Source organism: Cyprinodon variegatus, unplaced genomic scaffold (assembly GCF_000732505.1).
Source record: "Cyprinodon variegatus isolate N-32 unplaced genomic scaffold, C_variegatus-1.0 Scaffold364, whole genome shotgun sequence".
NCBI classification, from domain to species: Eukaryota; Metazoa; Chordata; class Actinopteri; order Cyprinodontiformes; family Cyprinodontidae; genus Cyprinodon; species Cyprinodon variegatus.
In genome coordinates, this window is record NW_015150817.1 from 402,317 (window position 1) to 423,599 (window position 21,283).

The window sequence follows — 21,283 nt, forward strand, 5'->3', positions numbered from 1 at the left end:
GTACCAATAACAGAATAAAACAAGGAGTGAAGTCCAGACAGCTCATAGAAGAGCTGATATATATTATCATGCAACTTTGATGGGTAGATGGATGATTGTTAGGATGGCATAACACAAATATATGGGATATGGCAGCAGTAGAACGTAGAAGTAAAAGTGCTGCTGTACCTGCTGACTCACCTTAGTCCAAGGGTGGGCCTTAATCTGGGGGAATTTGAACTCAGTGTAGTTGGGGTTCATCTCACGGATTTGTTCTCTGGTCGGAGTACCAAGAACCTGAGCAGAAATGGGGAGGTGTTAACCTCAATGACCTGAAATCTTTAACGTAACGAGCCTTTTGGTATATCAGCCTGCTTCTTACCTTTATAATTTCCACAAGCTGATCCACCCCACTGTCACCAGGGAAGATGGGCTGTCCCAACAGCAGCTCTGCCAGTACACACCCAGCTGACCACACATCTGGAGAAGGAGCATCAACAACAAGAAAAACAACGGGTCAGACACCACAGCACATTCTAGATGGGTCATGCTACGATCCCTGATGCCGTCTGTGACACCAGGGGTACTCCTACCTATGCTGGAGGTGTAGTCAGTGGCTCCGAAGATGAGCTCTGGGGCCCGATAGTAGCGAGAGCAGATATAGGACACATTGGGCTCTCCACGGACGAGCTGCTTCGCACTGCAGATAGAACAAAAACACTAAACCATTAGCATCACTACTTTCTCTTTTGGAAAACAAAGAACATGAAACCACTGAGATCTGGTTTTATATACGGTAGTTAGATACATCTGCCCCCTGTTGTGGAGAATCCTGCAGTAAGAAGCAAAGAATAACAAAGCTTTAGCACTAAAATAGCTCTTAATAGCGTTACATCTTACTAAAAGCCCAAACCTTTTCCAATTATAATATCCTTATTTTACTTTTTAACGTCACAGAAATAATAATACTTTACAAGTCCAAGAATCCAGGGTCAAAAAGAAAATGGGCTTTCTGATTTATATAATTAATTTCATGGTTTGTCTGGTTATCTGTGTTGTCTGTTTCATGTTGATGATATGAAACATCCATGTATGACAGAACAGCAAAAAAAAAAATTTCTACACAGATTTAATAAGCATTTAACATAATGAACTAAAACTAGATAGAAAACCTTTAACAAACTGTCTGCAGCTAAATTTTACGTTTTTAAACTTTTTTCTTCTGATGTGAACCACTTCTCCAGGCACACGACTCAAACCAAGCTTGACAGCTAGACTGTTACTAATGTGTCTTTTTCCAATGACTTTATAACCATTTATTCAGTACAGCTCATTCTAACCGAGTTCAGCATAAATTATTTAAGTATAACATAAGGCATTTTTGTGAAGCTTCTGCGTGTTAACAAAATGCTTTAGAAATTAAATTGACACTGACAATTCGATCAGAGCCCAGCACTTGCAGAGGGGGAGTCTGCACTGCGTGTTCAGATGAGTGACAACATCATTGTTGATTAGAGCGGCGTGCTGCAACCATCGACCCCCCCACTTCACACTTTAATGCCAATATGGTTCTGTGACTGACTCCAATGCCGACTCAGTGGCATAAAACAGGCAGATCAATTTAAACCTTCACACTGTCTCTATAGTTTAACATACGCAGATGAGCAGCAATGATGAAACTGTTATTAAAAGAAGCTGTTCTTATGCATACAAGTTAAGGGAAAGATTGATGAAGGAAGAGGGGCTTGAAGGAAGCCATCTATGTTAAGAAAGAAAACCTAAACGGAGGGTGTGGACTCAGATTTCAGCTTTCAAAAACCTGCAATTCAGCCATAGAGTTGATTCCTTCTCACTATCATCGCAGCCCCCACCACATTACAGGGGGACAGAGCACCTCGCCTCTTCAGCCAGGCCAACAATTCCCTCCAACGACCCCCTTGCAGAGACATACTGTAGATAGGTGTCCGGTATAAAGACTAACAAAGAACCCAAACGACCCCCATTCCAGAGGGGCGAAAACGGTCGTCAGGATCAATTTGCATGTTTGAATCAATTTGACTGTATGATCTGGTTGAACTGTAAAGTGCCTTGAGATAACTTGTGTTGTGAATTGGCGTCATACAAATAAACTGAATTAAATGTTTCTAACCAAAAACAAGACTTTGTTTTGGCCCACTCAATAAAGCCTCAAACGCAACGCTATTCCTGACATTTTTAATTGAGAAAGCTTCCTGGATGGGAAGTAAAATGTCCAGTGGATTCTTGTTTGATTGTTGATTTTTTTTACTTTTTTGGAATTGATGAAGTAAAAGGAAGATTAGAAGTTAGATTTTCTGATGTATAATTGACCAGGAATTCTGTTCGCTTTTAGCAAACAGAAAGAAAATCGCATGAAAGATGCAAAACGGAAGAGAGAAAATATTTTGATCTATATTTATGTTTTTTAAGGAGACAACAAAATGCTCTGTGTGTCTCACCTGCCAAAGTCGCAGAGCTTCAGCACAGCCGTCTCTGGGTCCAGCAGCAGATTCTGGGGCTTGATGTCCCGATGGCAAATCCCAAACGAATGGATGTAAGCCAGGCTCCTGAACAACTGGTACATGTACAGCTACAGGGAGGAAGACAGAGATGGGTTACAACTGCACAACAAGCAGACACCTGCCATAGGGAGGTTTTTCTCTCAGTTCATTTTATCATCCTGTCATTTTTTTAAAGCACACTTTTAACTGCGCTTTGCAGAGATGAACGAGACACATTTCATCATTTGAGAGGTTACAGCTGTCTAGTCTGTTCAAATCAACTGATTTGGATCATTTCACAGGAAATGAAATCATCTTTGCCTAAAAGGGTTAACAAATAATAAACAAATGTTTATTATTAGATTATTGAATGACACTGGAACAGGTCATAAAAAGAACATCTGAGATTTAGGATCCAAGAAGAAGAAGCTTCTCTTCTTGTCATAATAATCATGAAAACACAAACTCTGTTTGATTTACCTTAACATAAACCATGGGCAGCGTTTGTTTGGCTCGGCTGTAGTGTCTGGCCACTCTGTAGACCGTCTCAGGAACATAGTCCAGAACCAGATTCAAGTACACCTCGTCTTTCTATTGAACAGAAGAAAAACAGGGAAACCTTGGTTGAAACTAGTAAAGCAAATATTAAATACCAATATAAACATAAGATCAAATTGAGGCACATACTGGTAGCCTGTTAAAATGATCTGTACTGCCATTTACAAGCTGACGTAACACATTTTCAGAAGCTTAATGGGAATCCATTGTATCGTCCCGGAGGGCAGGAAATGGTGCGTCACAACATCCTCGGCTTTAACAGCGGCCATGGACAATGATATCATTGCCTTGTTTCCTGGTTTGAAAGAAGCAAGTGTTGGTTTGCAGGGTGTGTGTGTGTGTGTGTGTGTATGTGTGTGTATATGAGGAGTTCTCCACCCAGGACTTCCTTTCGCCTCCGTGTGCAACCTGATGTGGACAAAATTAAGCCACCAGACAATAGATGGAGACTTTTAAATGACGACTGCAAATCATGATTTAGCCTGAAACAGTTGGTAACAGGACAGCAGGGGTCCCCATCGCCTTCATTGTCTCTGTCTTTCATAGTATTCTATGTACTAACAGCTCTGAAAGGAACACATCAGTCTGCCCTATATACAAACAACAGCCTCTGGCCAGGATCTGTGGTAACTTCTGTCAGCTCAGGGTGCTGCTGCGACATAAATGTCCTCTCTTGCTCAAATTAATCAATTATGTGGGTCAATAATTGTAAAAATTCATCTGAAGTTAGAAAATCACTTAGTAATCACTCATAGCTTAGGAAAATAATACAGACCACATAGAATATGGTCTTCAGGAAAGATTCCCACTCTATAATGTATATTTTGCACTAACAATTACTTAATTATTTTGATTGAAATAACTTAAATTGGTTTATTACATTTTTATAAAGCATAACATTTAATGTGGGTAAGGACATTTATTTTATTTTTTTGCCAAAATACTATAAAATTTGAAAAGGTTGGTACCAAATATTACTCATTAACTGCATTAAAAGAATGCAAATAAATATATATTTAAGTGCAATGCTGCAGTTTTTGCAGGGTAATCTACATTACTGCCACCTTGTGGTAACAGGAACACATTACAAAAAGCAGGTTAAACAAGGTGCTGGCATTGAATTTCAAGACTTCTCTTTACTGCTGCTTTGTAGTTAAAAGAAAATGTTATAGGGGGAAATAGACAAGGGGCTGTAAATAAAGAAAAAAAATTATGTGATGCTACAATATTCAGACTCGCATATAAGGAAAAACTAAAGGAAAATAAATTAAGTAATTTACCTCAAACATAATAATCAGAATATGTTTTAGTCTAGATGATGTTTTAACCTGGCTGTAAGAGTTAAACTCTGCAGAGATGCAGTCAGCAATATGGTCCTAGTCAAAGTTGTTTCATTGTGAATGTCAATGTAGAGGTTTTGTTTACAAACAACCCATAGGTGTTTTATATATCCTTGCTTATTATTCTGTATCTTCATATGAATCCTGGAGGTCATAGAGAAGCAGATTGTGACCAGCTAAACTGTTTATTTTTTATATAGATTCCAGCATTTTAAATTGTTGGAACAGAAATCAACATTGCACCAGTTTGACGATTGTGCTGTCAAACTATTATCAATACTGCTGGGAAATCTGAGCATCTTGGCTTGTTTAACTGCAGCAACATTCTGCAGGTAGAGAACTACAGAAAAAAATAACATGGGGAAATCCTTAAGGAATGCCTTAAAGAACCAGAAAATACCTCCTATAACACAATGATCTGCGAGGAGCTAACTTCCACTACATAGATAGAAAGATGTGATCTGCCTGGCTCAAGGGAATCACTACTACAGTCAGATACAGAAAAGACAACCATTTACTAAATACACACATTATTCTACAGTCATTTTCACTTCTTGGAAGTGAGTTTTTCTCCTCCCGAGCCATGCATGCCAGTCTGCAGCCATTCCCCCATTGATAGCATTTGTGACGGCTGGGGAGCATGTTCCGCCTCCTGCTAGCGCAATCAATGCTATATTTAGCCTAGCAACAGCAATGACTCACTTCCTGCCTCACTGCAAAGCTACTTCCTTGGCTTCTTCCCAGAGGGATTGCCATGCAGAATCTGGATTGGCTCCTTGTACCATTTTCTAGCTAAATTACAACACATCCACCTGAACAACTGGGTGAAATGAAACAAAAATATCTAGTTCCAATTTGCTGAATCCTGGGTGGAATCTGTGTCTTATGATGAACGGTTTGAACAGCCTGTTTAAGCAGGTGTGGTTTGTGCTTCATGTCATAAGCTCACACGTATTCTATAGGTCAGCTTTTAGGAAGCATACGCAAATCCATTAGATAAATGAGCAGGGCAGTACATGTTAATAATGAAGGTGAGATTATGAGGACAGACAGAAGGACTGATGAGGAGTGAATCGGCACTTTGTCACATTCTAATATAGAAGCTTCCAATGTGGCTTAGTGGAAAAGACACAGTATGTCTCACACGGCATTTAATCTGTCTCTATATGTCTAAAAGTTAATCCTTCTCCACCTCTACCAGCTTTGCTGGACCTCACTGATTAACCTAAGGAAGTGCTGCTCTGTGCATTAACATCTGCGTGGGTTTCTAGACTAAGAGCTGAGGGATGAACGTGGCTTTCTGAAGGCCACAGCATAGAGCTGTGGTTTTCAAAATATATTTTGGACCTGTGTTTCTGCCTCTACACACCTGATTTGAATAAAATTGGAACTGCCTGGCCTTAGTAGCCGCTAACGAGGTAATGCAAAAATTTGATTCAGGTGTGCTAAAACAGAGACTCCTAAAACATGTAGGATAGCAGTTCCAGAGGGCCAAGTTTAGAAAACCGCTGCTTTAGAGAAAAATTAAAATGTGCAAGCTTGATTTTAAGGCATTCTTTGATCAAAATTAAGTTGTTTGGAGTGATTGAAGCAAAGAAAATCTGTTGAATGACGGTGATGGTGTCTTAGGGTCTGGTAATCTGAAAGGTGCAGGTTTACCTATTTCACACATTGAAGTGTTTGTGGGAAAGACTAAATTTATAGTAAACCCCAAATTCATCGAAAGCCATGGTAGACTTAATCTCATCAGTGATGGCTACAACAATTTCATCAAACTATTTGATATAAAAAAAAAATAATAATTTTAGAATCGTGCAGAATAAAAGTGTAATTTTATTGTAAAAGATATATAGTATGTCTTATTATAAGTAATTAGCTTACACAAAAGAATTATGAAACAACAGGAATGCAAGAGCTCAGCATTACCAGATCCTTGTGGCTCTGTTATAGAGCTGAAAAATGAACTTTTTTTTACAAGGGCTGAATGGAGTTTGCCACGTACTGGCTGGGAGGGGATAAACTTGATGGCATCACCCTTCATTTTAAACCACAATATGGCTATTTTCTGTTTTTGTTTTTTTAACAGCAGGTAATTTGAACATTTGAGTACTGAAGAATTTGAGTTCTTGTCTCAAATCAGACAGAGAATCTGAGAAACCTGCAAATCTTTAGGCAAATAACTTAAGATAGCCAAAATGCTCTGAAACAAGCAAACAGAAGTTCATGCATTAAACAAAGATGTGTTTGCTGCAATGCTAAATAACAGCTTATTTTATTATTATTGCAGAGAAAGTATTGATACTTTTTGGCATATTTGAAAGGAAAGGAAATCGATAAAAAAAAAAAATGGTGTTGTTTCTCCTGAAAGTTAGACCTGGCCCATTCTGTACATCCCATACATTTTACTACTGGCTCAGAGCTGATCTGTTTATTTGTGTTTCCTTGCTAGATGAAATCATAAACAACCAACTACTATTATTACCTCCTTATGTTCTCTTCCTTATCAAAAATACTCTTGGAAAAGAGCTGTTAAGTTTCATGCCTCTATTTTTATTTTACTCCAATAATTGCAGTGATATTCTGCAAATGTATTTTTCTAGGAGACGGCAAATCTAAATTGGTATGAAATAAGCACATTGTTATCATGACTCAGGCTCTTTATGACTCAAACGTTTTGAGTTTGGTGCTTTAGTAAACATATTTATGTAAAATACTGCACCATCCTGATGAGCTAAAAATAATTGCATAGCTGATAATCCGATCTGAAAATGTGTCAGGTCTTCTAAAAGGCTGAAATATTAGCGATGGGCAAAATGGCGTTAGATTAGGAGGAATTGGAACATTCAGACGCCAAAGCAGCTAGACTATAGGGGAGTTTATATATTCTATGCTTAGATGTTCCACACTGCTATTCACATACATTTGTTTTGATTTTCTTCAGCTTCATTTCTTCTTGGAGTAGGGATGAAATGGCTACAGGATTAAATGATTAATATAGTAAAACATGGTATTAACTGTGTTGGCTGCTATAGAATGTAATTAAAGCATATTCCGGTATGGCTGTGTTTTAAAACTGCCATTTTATGTTCATCAAGTGAAAAATCTAAATTCCCCTCCATACAGAGGCGAGCAGAAGGCAGTAATACAGCTGGGCTGCTTAAGGCAAAGAGCAATAAGAGATTCATTTATTCTGGATTTTGTGTGAGATTGACTTCTTGCAGCTTTTTTTTTTTTATCTCCACTGAATGCAGAAGGAAACAACAGAAGTAGTCCCCCAACTTCCACAGTTAAATAAAGCAAAATGATATAGATGCACTGATCCCAGGATTAATATGAGATGTAGTTGTTTCTGTTAATGTGCTCAGTTACTAAAAAATGGATACAAACATCATTCTCCCTCAAAATGCCATTAGATGAGGTAAGTGGCTGTAATGCAGCATAAAATCGAGGCAAGACTCAACAAGAAGAAACAGCGGCAGTAGCAGTGGCAACGGGAGTAGCTGCTACCCTAAACTACAGCGTGAGTTGAAGCAACCAGACTGTTAATGGGTTATATCAGCAGTGAGGGGGTAGCTAGGGATGTCCAGATTCAGCTTTTCCATTTACGATAGGTTAACAATATTACAACTTTGATAATTGTCCGTTATTGACCCGATAACGACATTACCACGATTCATGCATGCTTTTATTTCTGTAGAATGCTAGAAAAGGCTTAATCAAGTAATATTACCAAGTCAGAGAACAAAAGTTAAAAACATATACGAGAACAACTAACTCATAGTATTAACCAATGTGTTACAGAAACAGAGTCTATGAGCATTGAAATATCTGAGATTTTGGATGCTTGTCGAAAAAAATCCAATAATGTTTAGGCTATATGATCAAAACTCTTTGGCTGTGTCCAAACGTCCACCCTAATTACTAAATAGGGCCCTATATAGTGGTTATGTTATTTTAAAAGAGTATCAGGATGTCTATGGGATGAAAATGTGGTTGACTCGCAATTACCCACAATGCACCTTGAAAAGTAGTGATCATCCCTTGAAAATAGACAAGCAGATATATTCCACACTACTTTGAGAGAGCTCTCCTCAAAAAGCATCATTGGATTTGTTGTGACAGTAACCCGCTGCCGGGTATTGAGAGCGACGACAAGCAAAAATGGCGCATGCATGGCGCAGGGAGGCAGAGTTAGGTGATCAACAGGGAGTGAAAAGTAGTGATAATCTGTCCCAACGGTCAGTTAACGGAGTTCACTATAAAGTCGACTTGCTCTGATTTAGGGATTTAGGGTTAGGGTGAATGTTAGGACACAGCCTTTGTCATAACTAAGCTTTATTTAGTGTTCATTTCAGTACTTTATATTGATAAGTTCTAAACTGTCAGTATTTGTACTTTTATGTCTGTTGGAGAAATCTGGTATTGGTGGATCCCTAGTTCATCGTAATCATAATTTTTTAGCATCCCCTTTATGTAACAGTTGCTTACTTCATCCACAAATGTATCTATTCAAACCAGTTAAACATAGAGTACGCTGTAACTCTGAGGTATGTTAACAGGTTTGCAAATGTGCAAATATTTCTATAACTGAGTGTTGAAAAATTAACAGAAAACTGCAGAAAAGCCCTATTCTTTTGTCTCAGACATACCTATCATAAGAATGTCAGGAATAGGATTTTTTTTAAGATTTTGGAGAAAAAGGCAGATTCTTAAAAAAATAAAACTGTTCCCAATTATTTAGTGGTGCCAACCTTTTGTGTTTAAACTAGGGATATGATATCAGATGTGATACTAACATTACAACAAAAAGAGAACAACTCACCCGTATTATTAAATTATGGATAATACAACCTTTAATATATAAACTGCTAATATCAGAGCTTTTAGATGCTGGCCGATATCTTCTGATATTAGGGTTTTTTGCTGATATCAGATCAATATTTAATGTCCATATCACATCAGGACAATTACACTGTTTGTATTATTGGTGATAATGGGGTAAAACTGTGCTGAATCGTACTGTTCAATACAAAAATATGTTTACCTGCAATTTAACATATTATTTTATTCATAATTCTGCCACAGTTACACATATTTTGGGATGAGATGAAGCACCATTCAGAAACGATGAGAGTGGGAGAAATGTTTCACTAGCAAAGCTCCCTTTAATCTAAGATTTTGAACTTAATGTATTCATACAAATATAAAAATCTGCTTATTTCTACCTAAAACATGGTTTCATTAAGTACTTTTGTACATTAGGGAATAGAGATGAGTGACTGTAAGCTGCTCTTCACTCTTAGGTATACTGAAATGATTTCTGTGAAGCAGATAAAGTGAAGTGACTGCTCTACTTCAATGCTGCTTTGAAAAGTCTTATTCTCAAGAGGTAAAAGTCAACTAACTATTTGCTTACAGCCCACGCTGTTTGGAACAATGGCCTTCAGTTTAAATAGTATTATACAAGAGGTTAAAGTGTAAAAGCTGAAGCACACCATGTGCCTCGGGCCCGCCACATGTCAGCAATTGCATAAGACTACCTGTGCACATAATGACAGCTGTGGCAGCTGTAGCTGCATGTCTGACACTTGCCTCTCTGAAAGATGCGTCCAGCATGAGCTCTCACTTCACCATTCGTACAACACCTACACCTCTTGTCATTTCTTCTCAGGGTCTTCTCAATAAAGAGCCCATCTATCCATCCATCAGCCTGTCTGGAAGTTTCCATCTCTACCCTGAGCTGTGACTAACTTTTCCCCACTTCACTAGCCCTCCCTCCCATATTTCTCCCCACTGTAGGCTCTATGGGTGGTAGGTCCCCATACCAACAACACGGTGCCAGTCGCCATAATTAGCCCAGTGATTTGATGAGGAGAGAAAAAAGAGGGAGTAATAAATGAGAGCAGAAAAAGGCAACACAGCAGAAAGAAATATATATGGATGAAAGTGAGAAATCAAATTGAGATGGAATAAAAACATTTCTTATGTTATAGTAAAACTATAATTTTAGGATGGAGGGGATTTGTTTCTGACACAACAGCCTCTACAAATAAAATATTAGCCATGTACTCCCAGAGGTCAGCGGGCACATGAGGTATGAGGGAAAACTGAGGTGGAGCTTAAGGGATAGAGGGGACAGCTTGAGTAAGTCTATAATTAACCAACAACCCTTCCAAAGTTATGTCCCACCACCTCACACAATCATCTCTAAATAAGCTTTGTCCCCACCAATCCTCAGCTCCAACCTACCACCCAATAATCCTCAAGAGCTTTCCTTTACCCTCAGTAGGTGTGCTGCAGAGCAGCATTCCTAACTGCTGTGTCATGGGTATAGTCCCTGCAGCATGTGTGCCAAGTCCATGTGTGTCTATATTTGACACACAGACCTCTGTGGGCCTGTTTGTCAGTCAGCTGAATGACACCTTCCAGTCTTTCAGTCTCCAGAAGACCCCCTAAAGCCTGACAGAAATAGAGAGCAAGACAAAGGAGGTGGCTTTCCTCTTCTGATAGATGGTATAATATGTTGAATTTATCAAGCAAGGCAGGAGTCAGGCTTAGGACTGGTTTGATCATTCAAAAAATAAAATCAGTTTAGACAAACTTTTAAGAATTCCTAAAAAATATACATTTTCTGGTTTATTTTATTTTCAAGAATAGCTAAATAACAGCAAAGAAGTTCCACTTAATATAGTGGTTGCATTGGAATTATTGATACACAATATTTCATCTTAAACTGACCTTGTCCCCACTGGAGTAGAAGAAGTAACGCAGGCGGACTATGTTGCAGTGGTCCAGCTTCCTCATGATCTGCAGCTCACGATTCTGCAAATGAAACAAGAAACATCAAGATACAGATAAGTTAGGTTGAAGTATCAGCCATGTTTAGATGTAAAACATCTTTGAGTAAATCTGCAGTTTTATATTCTAACAAGAAACACAGTTTAGCCCTTTAAACCATTACATTTCACTTGCAGTAGAGTTGAAAATTTAGGAAAACTATAGCTCAGGAGTTGAAGCATGAGAGCCATGTGGTTTAGTTCAGCTAAAGTTACTAACAGGGGCATAAAAAGTTCTAAAGAAAAGAGGTTCAACAAAAAGATCTTACTTGATCTCAAGTAATTGTATAACCTTAGCAGAATGAAAACCAAAGTGTAGAAAAAACAAACGCAGGGTGGTCGGGACACAGAGAAAACAACCCAAAGACCACACCACAGTAGGAACCATAGAGCATGAGTCAGACCCGGGTTGGTTGGGTTAAAATCTACCTGAAAGGAGAATGTGGCCGACTGCCAACTCAAAACAACAGGTTCAGACATTTAAAACTGGAGCAAATAACTCTATATATATATAACTTTCTAACTAAATGAGAGCCTTTGAAGGGAAGCCCTGAGAAAAACTGGAGTGTGCATTACCCTATATGGAGGGATGGCTTGTAGAGAATAGCGTGTCGCAGCTCATTGATGTAAACACGCTATGACTGCTTTCGTCAACCAAAGACAAAGATAAATGGATGAGCAGTCACCACCTGGGGAGGATTTCATGCCCCGCAGGCATGTTATACACCATTGTTTCTCAAAGTTGGAGTTCTTTCTTCAACTTCAGAAGGGAAATCAAATCAGGTGCATTAAAATAACGCAGAATACAGTGAAAAGGTTAAATAATATTATCAAATTATTTTGGAAAACAAAAATTGTGCATTATAAAGATTAATTACATCTAAAGTGAAAACCTTTATTTGTTATTTTAACATATTTTCCCACCTTTTCAGAACACCCTATCATTTGACCTTTACCTCTATATAACTTCTCAGTATTTTCTTAAAATGAAAAAGCTTAAGAGCTACTGAATTAGTTCCTTACATTTACAGTAAATCATAATTCAACAGCAGCTGCCTGAATGTGATGAATTAATAAAAAAAAATTACTTAACTTTGAAAACTGATGATTTTCTCTCATATTATAAAGCAAGATGTTTTACACGACTACTTCAGATTATAACCAAGGGGAACAAGAAAGATGATGTTTCATGAACTTTTCATAGATGGTTTAGAGAGCTACACTTAAAAATGTTTTCTGTGTAGACACTGATGGATGAGTGAATGAAGAGATTAAAATCAAGTTTGCAAATACTTGTTTTTTTCCATTTTCATAATTAAAAAGTACAAAAACAAATATCTAGACTGTGGAAATACTTTAATCCAAATTAATTCTTGTTAAGAAAGCATGTAGCCTTAAAAACACTAAGTCATTACATTCTAGATACCACTAAATCAGGACAGATTTACCAAAAATATTCTCAGACTGGAAACCTGACAGGTGAATGGCGACTGAAATTTAAGCCATCAGTCCTTTTTTCTTTTATCCAAATTTTAATACTGGTCCTTCTTTGTGTCACTACCAGCACCACAGAAGCATGCTATATCTGGTGCCTCGTATAGATAATACACTCAGTCAGTTAACAGTTGATGCAAATTGGTCCCAAAGCCCCCTCTACCCCGCCTCCTTTCTTTACTAACCAAAGCAAACACTCAGAACCCCCAATATGCACGTAGGCCACAGTCCAGACATCGAACTATTGTGCACTGCAGCCAACGCCCTCATCTTCTTGCACTGGACTGTCCCAGGGTGTGTCTTTGTGTGTGTGTGTGTCTGCATTATGTGCGAGGGTGATGGTAGCATATGGAGTAGGAGCAGACAGACGGTTGAGTAAAGCTCTGCTCAGCTCCTGTTATACTGCAGTCCTTCCTGCTGACCTGTCATCCGACTGTGTCTCAGCAGCCCAGACACGGAGTGGCCCAAATGGAGACGGAGAAGGTGAAAAACTGAGGGAAAAAAATGCCCTAATTGTAGGCTGCAAAGGGGGAGCATCTCATACTGCTGATGTGTACTTCCAGATGAAACCACATCTAGCAGACTGAGCACACAAACCCAAAGCAAACCACCTACACAAACACACAGCCTGTTTTTTTTCTCTCTTCTGCTTTAGTAAAAGCTTAAGGATTAGACTGAATACAGCCACAAAATAACCTAAAGGCTATATATTTTTCATCTTTTTTTAATCTTACTGTGACTGAAACCTTGAAATAGACAAAGACGGAAAGAGGTTGAGATTTAATTTGATGGGAATGAAGTAGGCCACATTTTCTGTTCTGCTGATGTTTTTTTAACAACATACACTCTAATGGAAGATTTACGATAAAAAAGGATCATCAATACATTTATATATAAATCCACACATCTATTTTTGAACCCCCCCCCCCCAAAAAAAAGAATGATAAATCAGGTTGTTAATTGCACAATATTAAAGAGTTACATCCATTAAACATTTTTCCACAAATTGGAGGAATGATGCGGTAAGAGACACCTCTAAACACAACCTACAGTCTTTCATTGGGAAAACTATGGATGGCAGGTGTTATGTTGTTTGTTAGTCAAAATCTATTGATTTTGGTTCAATAGATTTGGCAACATACTAACTAATTCAATCATAAATTTTTGTTCTTTACTTTTTCCTTTCAGGTTTATCAAATAGGTTCATGATACAATTAGATTCTGTTTTATTTTCTTATATTTAAATCATGTAAAGCACTTTGCATTGTCTTTGTACTGAATTGTGCTATACAAATAAATTTGCCTTGCCTTGCCTTGCGCAATATGAAATATCAAAAGCAACTAATAACAACAAGCCCCACATGAAACAATAACATCCTTTGCAAAAAATACAGGCTTCCCGACATGAGGGTATAAGGAAAAGGAAGCTTCTAATACATCATTTAGAACTGACTAAGAAAAAATAACAGCGACTGCAGTACTTTAATGTGCACTTGAGATAAAGTAATATTTTGTTAAAATAGAAGTTATTGCAAAGGACATCAACATACACTGATGGTAGATCTAGGCTACAGAGGAGAGAGCAAGATTTTTAGAAGGCAACACCAAGGCTTACTGCGTCCGAGCAAATGCTCTCTTTTTCCTACCTTATTGATATCTTTCAGAGACAATGTAGAAATCAAGTGACAGAAATAATAACCAATCATTTGCTAAGGTTGGAACAAAAAAATATTGTTCCTTAATTAAGAGAAAAAGGAATCAACTATAGTTGACATTTGTGAAGTGTATAAAAAAAATAAAAAAATCAGAAATTTGAACAAAACCTTCCGATCACAACATTCCTTTGATTGCCTTTTATTTTTTTTTTGTTCCAGACCAATAATAGACTATTGTTTCACTTTGTAGTTTTTGCAAGTAAATGACCTTTTAAAAAAAAAAAGCTATGTCCTGATCTGACATTGATATCAGTTCGATATCAGCCAAAAATTAATGTCAGAATATAAATCTAAAATCTCTGACATTAGCATGCTGATAGAAACATTGCTGTTCTGTTTAAAGTTTAAACAACCCACTGGTTATTAAAAAATGGTTTAGTGGTTCTCTTACATATGTTCCATATGCTGCTTGAATGAAATCACTTGATCAAGCCTTTTTTTACTAATATAATCGACAAAATAAGCAAAAATTAGAGCATGATTTGCTCTAATATTGTATTGATTAAAAACTCAAACTCAAAGCTGCATACAAGGTATTCTATAGGAGATTAAAAAGTTGTATTGGGACGTTCCTAACTTCATTTGTGGCTTTTCTCCTATTCCATAATAAAAGGGGCGGGTCAGAGAAAAGGATTCAGTATGATTTCAGTTCAATGTTTACTGCCACTGTGAGTTGTTCAGTCCAAAGTTTTCTGTTTGCTATTAAGTTTTCTGTAGTAGGGTCGGATCAGAGCCGAATAATTTATAAACCCCATCAGAGTCCTTTTAAAAGAAGATGGAGATTACCTAAAAAAATAAATAAAAAAAAAAAAGAACCTGGAGTTTGGTACAAACTGGTCCAGTTTGAGCAGACCAAATGTGGCAAGAATAAAAACAGCCTTAAAAAGCAGAATGATTTACATTGTGTCCTATGAAAGTCAAGTAATGGGTATTAATGCATTTACTGGAAAACTATTTTATTATGTCTGCTAAACATTAATGAATGCTATGGTCATCATTAGGTTTTTTACAGCAGCTTCAAAATAACTTTTAGTTCCTGTTTAGTTCTTGTCTGCAGTGAGGCTCAGAAATGTGTTTTATATTTCGTTCCAGCAATTATATCAAGGGTTTAGCTGACCTTGGACCTAAGCAAGCAGTGTTCCTCATTAACATTGCCAAAGACTAACTGCCACCACTAATGTTCTTGTTCTCAGTGAGCATTCCTGATGTGAGCATCCATTTTCCAATAGGCTGATATGTGATACCTCAAATGGGAATAGGAGATGGAGGCTATCCCACAATGCAACACAAGCAGACTGTAAGCCCACCAGAACCGTCTCTCACACTGTCTCACCAGCCTCACCCTAATCCAATACAATTTGTACGACTACTGTCTTTGTTTGCATGTTATTGGAAAAAATAAGAGCCTTTACGTCTGCAAAGATTGGAAAACCAAGTTGTGAAAAATAAAGAATAAAGCGTAAGAGATAAAAACACTTCTTTATGTGGAAAAGTTAAAACTGCAGGTGATAGGTTTTGCTATGTGTGAAACTTGGTGTGCACACAGGATAGCACATGCTTACGAGTCATGTGAAAAGTCTTAACTCTCATTTGCCTGATATTTCCTCACCAGCTGTCCACAAGGAGGGCGGACTGAGCGAGTAAAAGGAAAGACGAATGGTGAGAGCGAGTGGAGGGAGAGCTGAGGGAGGGTGCGCTTTAGTAGGGGAACTATACAGTATAACAACGTGTTATCTTCAGCTGATCACTGGGCTGATTCAAGAAGCAACTCACTAACCACAGGCTAACAGAAAGAGCAGGATATGACTTCATTACAGCCAGCACACACAGTCTTGAAGAGTGTGCATGTGTCTCTGAGAAGCACTGTGAATTCAGAGACAGATGGTGGACCTCCATATCATTAAGTGACATCATTTTTCTTGTCTGGTTTCAGCCTGAGCTGCACTTGCACAAACCCTCATAAAGGTTAAAAATAGGTCACAGCTCCAATGCGGTGTTTAGCTGAAGCAGTCTGGTAAAAGAGCTACAGGATTCAGCAAAATTTCAATTCCCACTTCTGCAAATGGGGCTGCAGATTGGAAGCATCGGACAGAGCCGTAAACTCCACTCTTTACTGACAATATATAAAGAAACAAAGCAGCCGGAGACTAAAGAGCAACAAAAAAAAAGCTCAGTCTTATCAGCTTAAATCTTGGTTAACCAACATGGCAACAGGTTCACATACGCTGCATTTAATTTCCTTCATTTGTATGTATGTACAGTGCAAAAACTTTAACACGATTTTTTTTCTTTTTTCCTCACAATAACATGACACAGTAAAAAAAAAATAGATCAGCAAAGTGCATTAAGCTGCTTAACAACAAAATTCGAAGCCGATTTAGATTTGATTTCACTGTGCAATCTGGAAAACAAGAGTCTCAGTGATCAAAAGCCAGCATGGTAGTGTATGAAACAAATAAAGATGATGACAATGCAACGATTAAACTTCATGACTATAAACAAGCTCAATAAGTATTTTTTATCTTCCTTTATTCCTTCGAATGTCAGTAAAATAAATAAAAGTAATTTTGCCGTTTTTCCTGTGAGCCCTTTAAGACACTGTGGCATATGTCTAATCACGTGACCCCACCGATTCCCTTCAGAAGTGTAAACTAAGACAATGGCGGATGAGCCCAGAGAAGAAGCGTCAAAATCAGCTATAAACCAAATTACACCCGTTACTCTTGTAGAGACGAGCGAGAGCAGAGAAGAAGCTGAGTACGCAGAGAAGTTGATAGCGTGTCGTCTGAGTTGAGTGCACAGCAGACCGGTTTTGAGCGAGGGTGTGGGAATTCAAACACTGCACATTTTTCGCACTGTATTAGGGGTGGAACGGTTCACTAAATCCACGGTTCGGTTCGGTTCACGGTTTCGTGGTCACGGTTTTCGGTTCAGTTCAGTATATGTTTATTGTTACACCGAAAAATAAAAAAAATTATTAAAATTATTAATTATTTCTTTTTTTATGAACATAAAGAAAAAAATCCCCCCAAAAAAATAATGAATTGTAATTATTTTTAATGATTCTCGGAAACCATGGATCATTTCCGCATGTTTTGCTGCTTTGAATTTAATCATCTCGTGCATGCCCTCTGCGATCTCCAAGGAACTCAGAGCGGAGCGAACGGGAGCCACAGCGGAGGTTGTATGCTTTGCTTTGTGCAGCCGGTCTGGAGCGCAGCGGGGCGGAGCGCTGACAGAGTATGTGGGATTTCGGGGTTAGCATGACATGTTGGTCATGTTGCTGTTAGCATAAACAAAACATGTTGCACAATGCTTGCAGACTGTTGCACTTTTATCCACAACTTTCTTTCCGCCATCATCGTAGGTCACTCTAAATGCAAAGCGGTCCCATACAGCAGACCTATAAAGTGCTGCTGGCGCGTCTTCCAACTCCTGTTCTTTCCCACTCCCATACCCACACAATTCTTCACAACAACTGATTTTTTCTGCTACACCCGGCTACGCTGCTTCGCTTCTTCTTCTTGTTTACTACTGGTGGTTGGCTTTGGTCGCAGTACCGCCACCTTCTGCTCTGGAGTGTAAACGCTTCGCCTATGAGAAAATGGAGCAGCGCATGAACCGAACGCAACACACGCGAACCGAACAGAGACAGTCGAACCAAACTGTTCGGACGGTTTTCATAAACCGTTCCATCCCTACACTGTATGCTCAGTTCAGTGGCACCAAAATTACGCCACAGATTTTGAGCAAAAGTGAAAACTGTAGGGACTACCTGAAGTAACACATCCAAACTCCACCACTTACAGCGAAACCACGCGGTTGAGTTCAAAGTTGTGCAAAAGGCTCCATTACCTTTGCGCAAAAACGTTTGCAAGAGAGGAAACATTTTTCTCCTGTTCGAGATATTGTTCAATGTTTTAACCTGAATGGGTACAACACTTTAATATCTAATTGAAAGCAGCATGTAATGTGATTTATTGAATAAGTAAATCATAAATAGATCAGTTCTGTTTCCTTCACATCCTGGCTCCCCTATCAGATATATATCATGCTTATATTGTTATCAAGGTAAAACTGCCCAATTTATCGTGATACTAATGTGAGGTTATATCGTCCAGCCCTAGATCAGAGCAGGCCATTTGGTAAGCTCACAATATTTCCTTTTTTATGCCGACATTTAATTTACTGTTTGAGTATTTTAAATTTGAATTCCCTTTATTAACATCATTAAATACATTTTTTGTGTGTTTTAGTCACATATTTTTTTGTTATCAAGTTATGTGTAAACCTGTTTGCAACCCTCTGTATGTTAGCCTTTTGACACTCAGAGGCTTTACAGAGGTACAGCTTATGGTTAATGTATATTATTTCAACAATTCAACAGCTATATAGACTTAGACATAGATACCTTTTATTGGCATTTTGTATACACAGAGTGTATACAAATGAGATTTCATTTTCTACAGCTTTCAGAACATTTCCATTCCATAAAGTGAAGCAGTGATCATATGTGAACAGTACATATAGAGATTTTGGGTCCATGGCCTGGAAACTCCCCTGATTTAATCCCATTGAAAACTTGTGCTCAATCATCGAGAGACGGGTGGACAAACGAAAAGATAGGAATTCTGACAAAATGCAAGCATTGATTGTGCAAGAATGGACTGCTATCAGGCAGGATTTGGTCCAGAAGTTGATTGAGAGCATGCCAGGGAGAATTGCAGAGGTCCTGAAGAAGAGGGGTCAACACTGCAAATATTAACTTGCTGCGTTAACATATTCTAACTGTCATTAAAAGCTTTTGTTACTCATAATATGATTGCAATTGTATTTCTGTATGTGATGACATGCATACATGAAAACCAGAGGGCAGCAGATCATGTGAAAATATAATATTTGTGTCATTCTCAATACTTTTGGCCATGACTGTATAGTGAATGTTCACTACTAGGAAAACTACTACCTTTGTACAGATATTTAGCACTGAAACCATTTTCCACTTTAACTGGAATTGTTTAAGATTTTTTTCAGCTGTATTGTTAAAAAAAAAAAATGTTGATAAAGAAGATCTGATCCACAGCTAAGAGGAATGGAGCACTCAGTATGGGCTCCTTTTATTGGGTGGAGGAAATCCATATTTAGTCAGGGACAATCCACACTGATCATACCATATCCACAAATCAAGAAATTGCAGTGTTAGAAGTATTAAAATAGATTCCTCCATTTGCAATTTCTGTATCACTGAATCCATAGGGTAAGAAGATTGAGGCCAAGTTACTTAATTTTTTGTGTTTGTGAAAACATAATTTTAAATCATGTTTGGAGCAAACATTTTGAACTGGAATATTAATTTGATGCACAGCTCAGCCTTCCAGTCCTGCACAGACCTGAAGCTGCACTGCAAACAGCCTTCCTGGTGCATCTTTAAACCCAAACATAGGAAAGAAGATGATATTAGTTCTTCAGGTATATTATTGATATGATATAGCTGTTCTCCAATGAATGAGATTCAGCGACTCAGCAGCTAGAACATCATCGCTGCTCAAGCTTCACATAAAAACACCAGAGCATCTGTGATATAAAGAAACTTTGATGTTATTACTGCGTGAATGTTTCACTGAAGCAGGCAGACTGTCAACTTTGAAAAGCTGTTGGACGGTTTAATCCTGCAGAACTATTTCACTGCCTTCTTCATCTACGTTTGAAATACTTTTTTTTTTTTACTATTGTAAGTTTAGTAAATAGATCCCAAAGAGCATTTGACAACCTTTTTTCGTTGTCACCAAAAACATCCAACTGTTGCCTAAATAAAGCAGCGATTAATTAAAATATTCTTTTTGATACCTGTGAAGGAGGAAGTATCTCCCGTATGAAGCGGTAATAGGCGGCATTACATGTTTAGGACTTTTTCTATGCTTCAGCTGTTAATAATTGAAATAATTAGATTGAAACAACTGGATAATAAAATGTAAGAAAAAAAAAAAAAAAGATATCCGTTTATTTTTTAAGGCAGTTTTGGAAAAATGTATGGACAATTTTGTGTGGTTCTTTGCAGTTTGCGATTTTTTGAGTTTCTGTGCTCCAATCTGCCTCCCTGTTACTTCTAACTCCTGAATAAAAATATTTACAATATGGATGCTGCTCTTAAAATTGAAGAGCAATGCCTTCTGCCACACATGACATTTTGCAAGCTTTTAAAAACTCAAACTGCTGCACAGTTTTGCTGAATAGCCTAAACAGTTCTTCTTTTTCTTTCATATAAAATGGTTAATGCCCTCCTTGCTAATCTTGATTTCCTGTTCCTCCATACTGTGTTCATTTGTGGATGACAGATTGAAGAATGCACAGTTAGCTGTCCAAGCTTGTAACATTTTTCTACAACCTGACCATCCTCTAAATTCAAAAGCATTCCCCACATTGTACCAGTCTTTCTATCAACCAGGAGATGTGGAAAATTGTGCATTAAACATTAAAAACTGTGGAAATATCTGGTTATTCACACTTTCGCAGATCATCATACAAATGTTTATGAATCAAGACATTTCTTATATATACAGGTTTAGTATATATTCTGATTAATTCATTCAAATTCATAATACAAATGTTAAACTAGTTATTAAAGACATTTAAATTCCAACATAATCAGAATCACCATGTGAGTATCTAGGGTGTAGTTATGCAGGTTTATGCACAGATACCCATGTCAATGGAAAAGCTCACACTAGGGTTGTTAGAAATATCGATGCTGCACCCGGATACAATAAATATTAAGAGAAGGAAAGGTAAACTTAGTTCCATAGCACATTTCAGTTGCAAAACAATTTAAGCTCTGTACATGA

At 37.8% G+C, this 21,283-nt stretch overlaps 1 protein-coding gene and 1 long non-coding RNA gene across 3 annotated transcripts in view; one reads left to right on the forward strand and one right to left on the reverse strand.

The window, feature by feature from the left end:
- The window catches only part of LOC107092053, a 258,975-nt gene that overhangs the window by 83,866 nt on the left and 153,826 nt on the right, over positions 1 to 21,283 (forward strand). The window lies entirely within an intron of this gene.
- Positions 1 to 21,283, reverse strand: part of gsk3b (glycogen synthase kinase 3 beta) — a 55,558-nt gene that overhangs the window by 12,325 nt on the left and 21,950 nt on the right. The window contains exons 3-8 of one of the 2 annotated variants that reach the window (XM_015386331.1): positions 11,135 to 11,218; positions 2,979 to 3,089; positions 2,457 to 2,587; positions 573 to 679; positions 362 to 459; positions 181 to 276 (exon numbers count right to left, since the gene is read on the reverse strand). In XM_015386331.1, the coding sequence (XP_015241817.1) occupies positions 181 to 276; positions 362 to 459; positions 573 to 679; positions 2,457 to 2,587; positions 2,979 to 3,089; positions 11,135 to 11,218 (627 nt within the window). Of the gene's footprint in view, positions 1 to 168; positions 277 to 361; positions 460 to 572; positions 680 to 2,456; positions 2,588 to 2,978; positions 3,090 to 11,134; positions 11,219 to 21,283 lie in introns of both variants that reach the window. The other variant, XM_015386330.1, reaches the window with a different exon arrangement.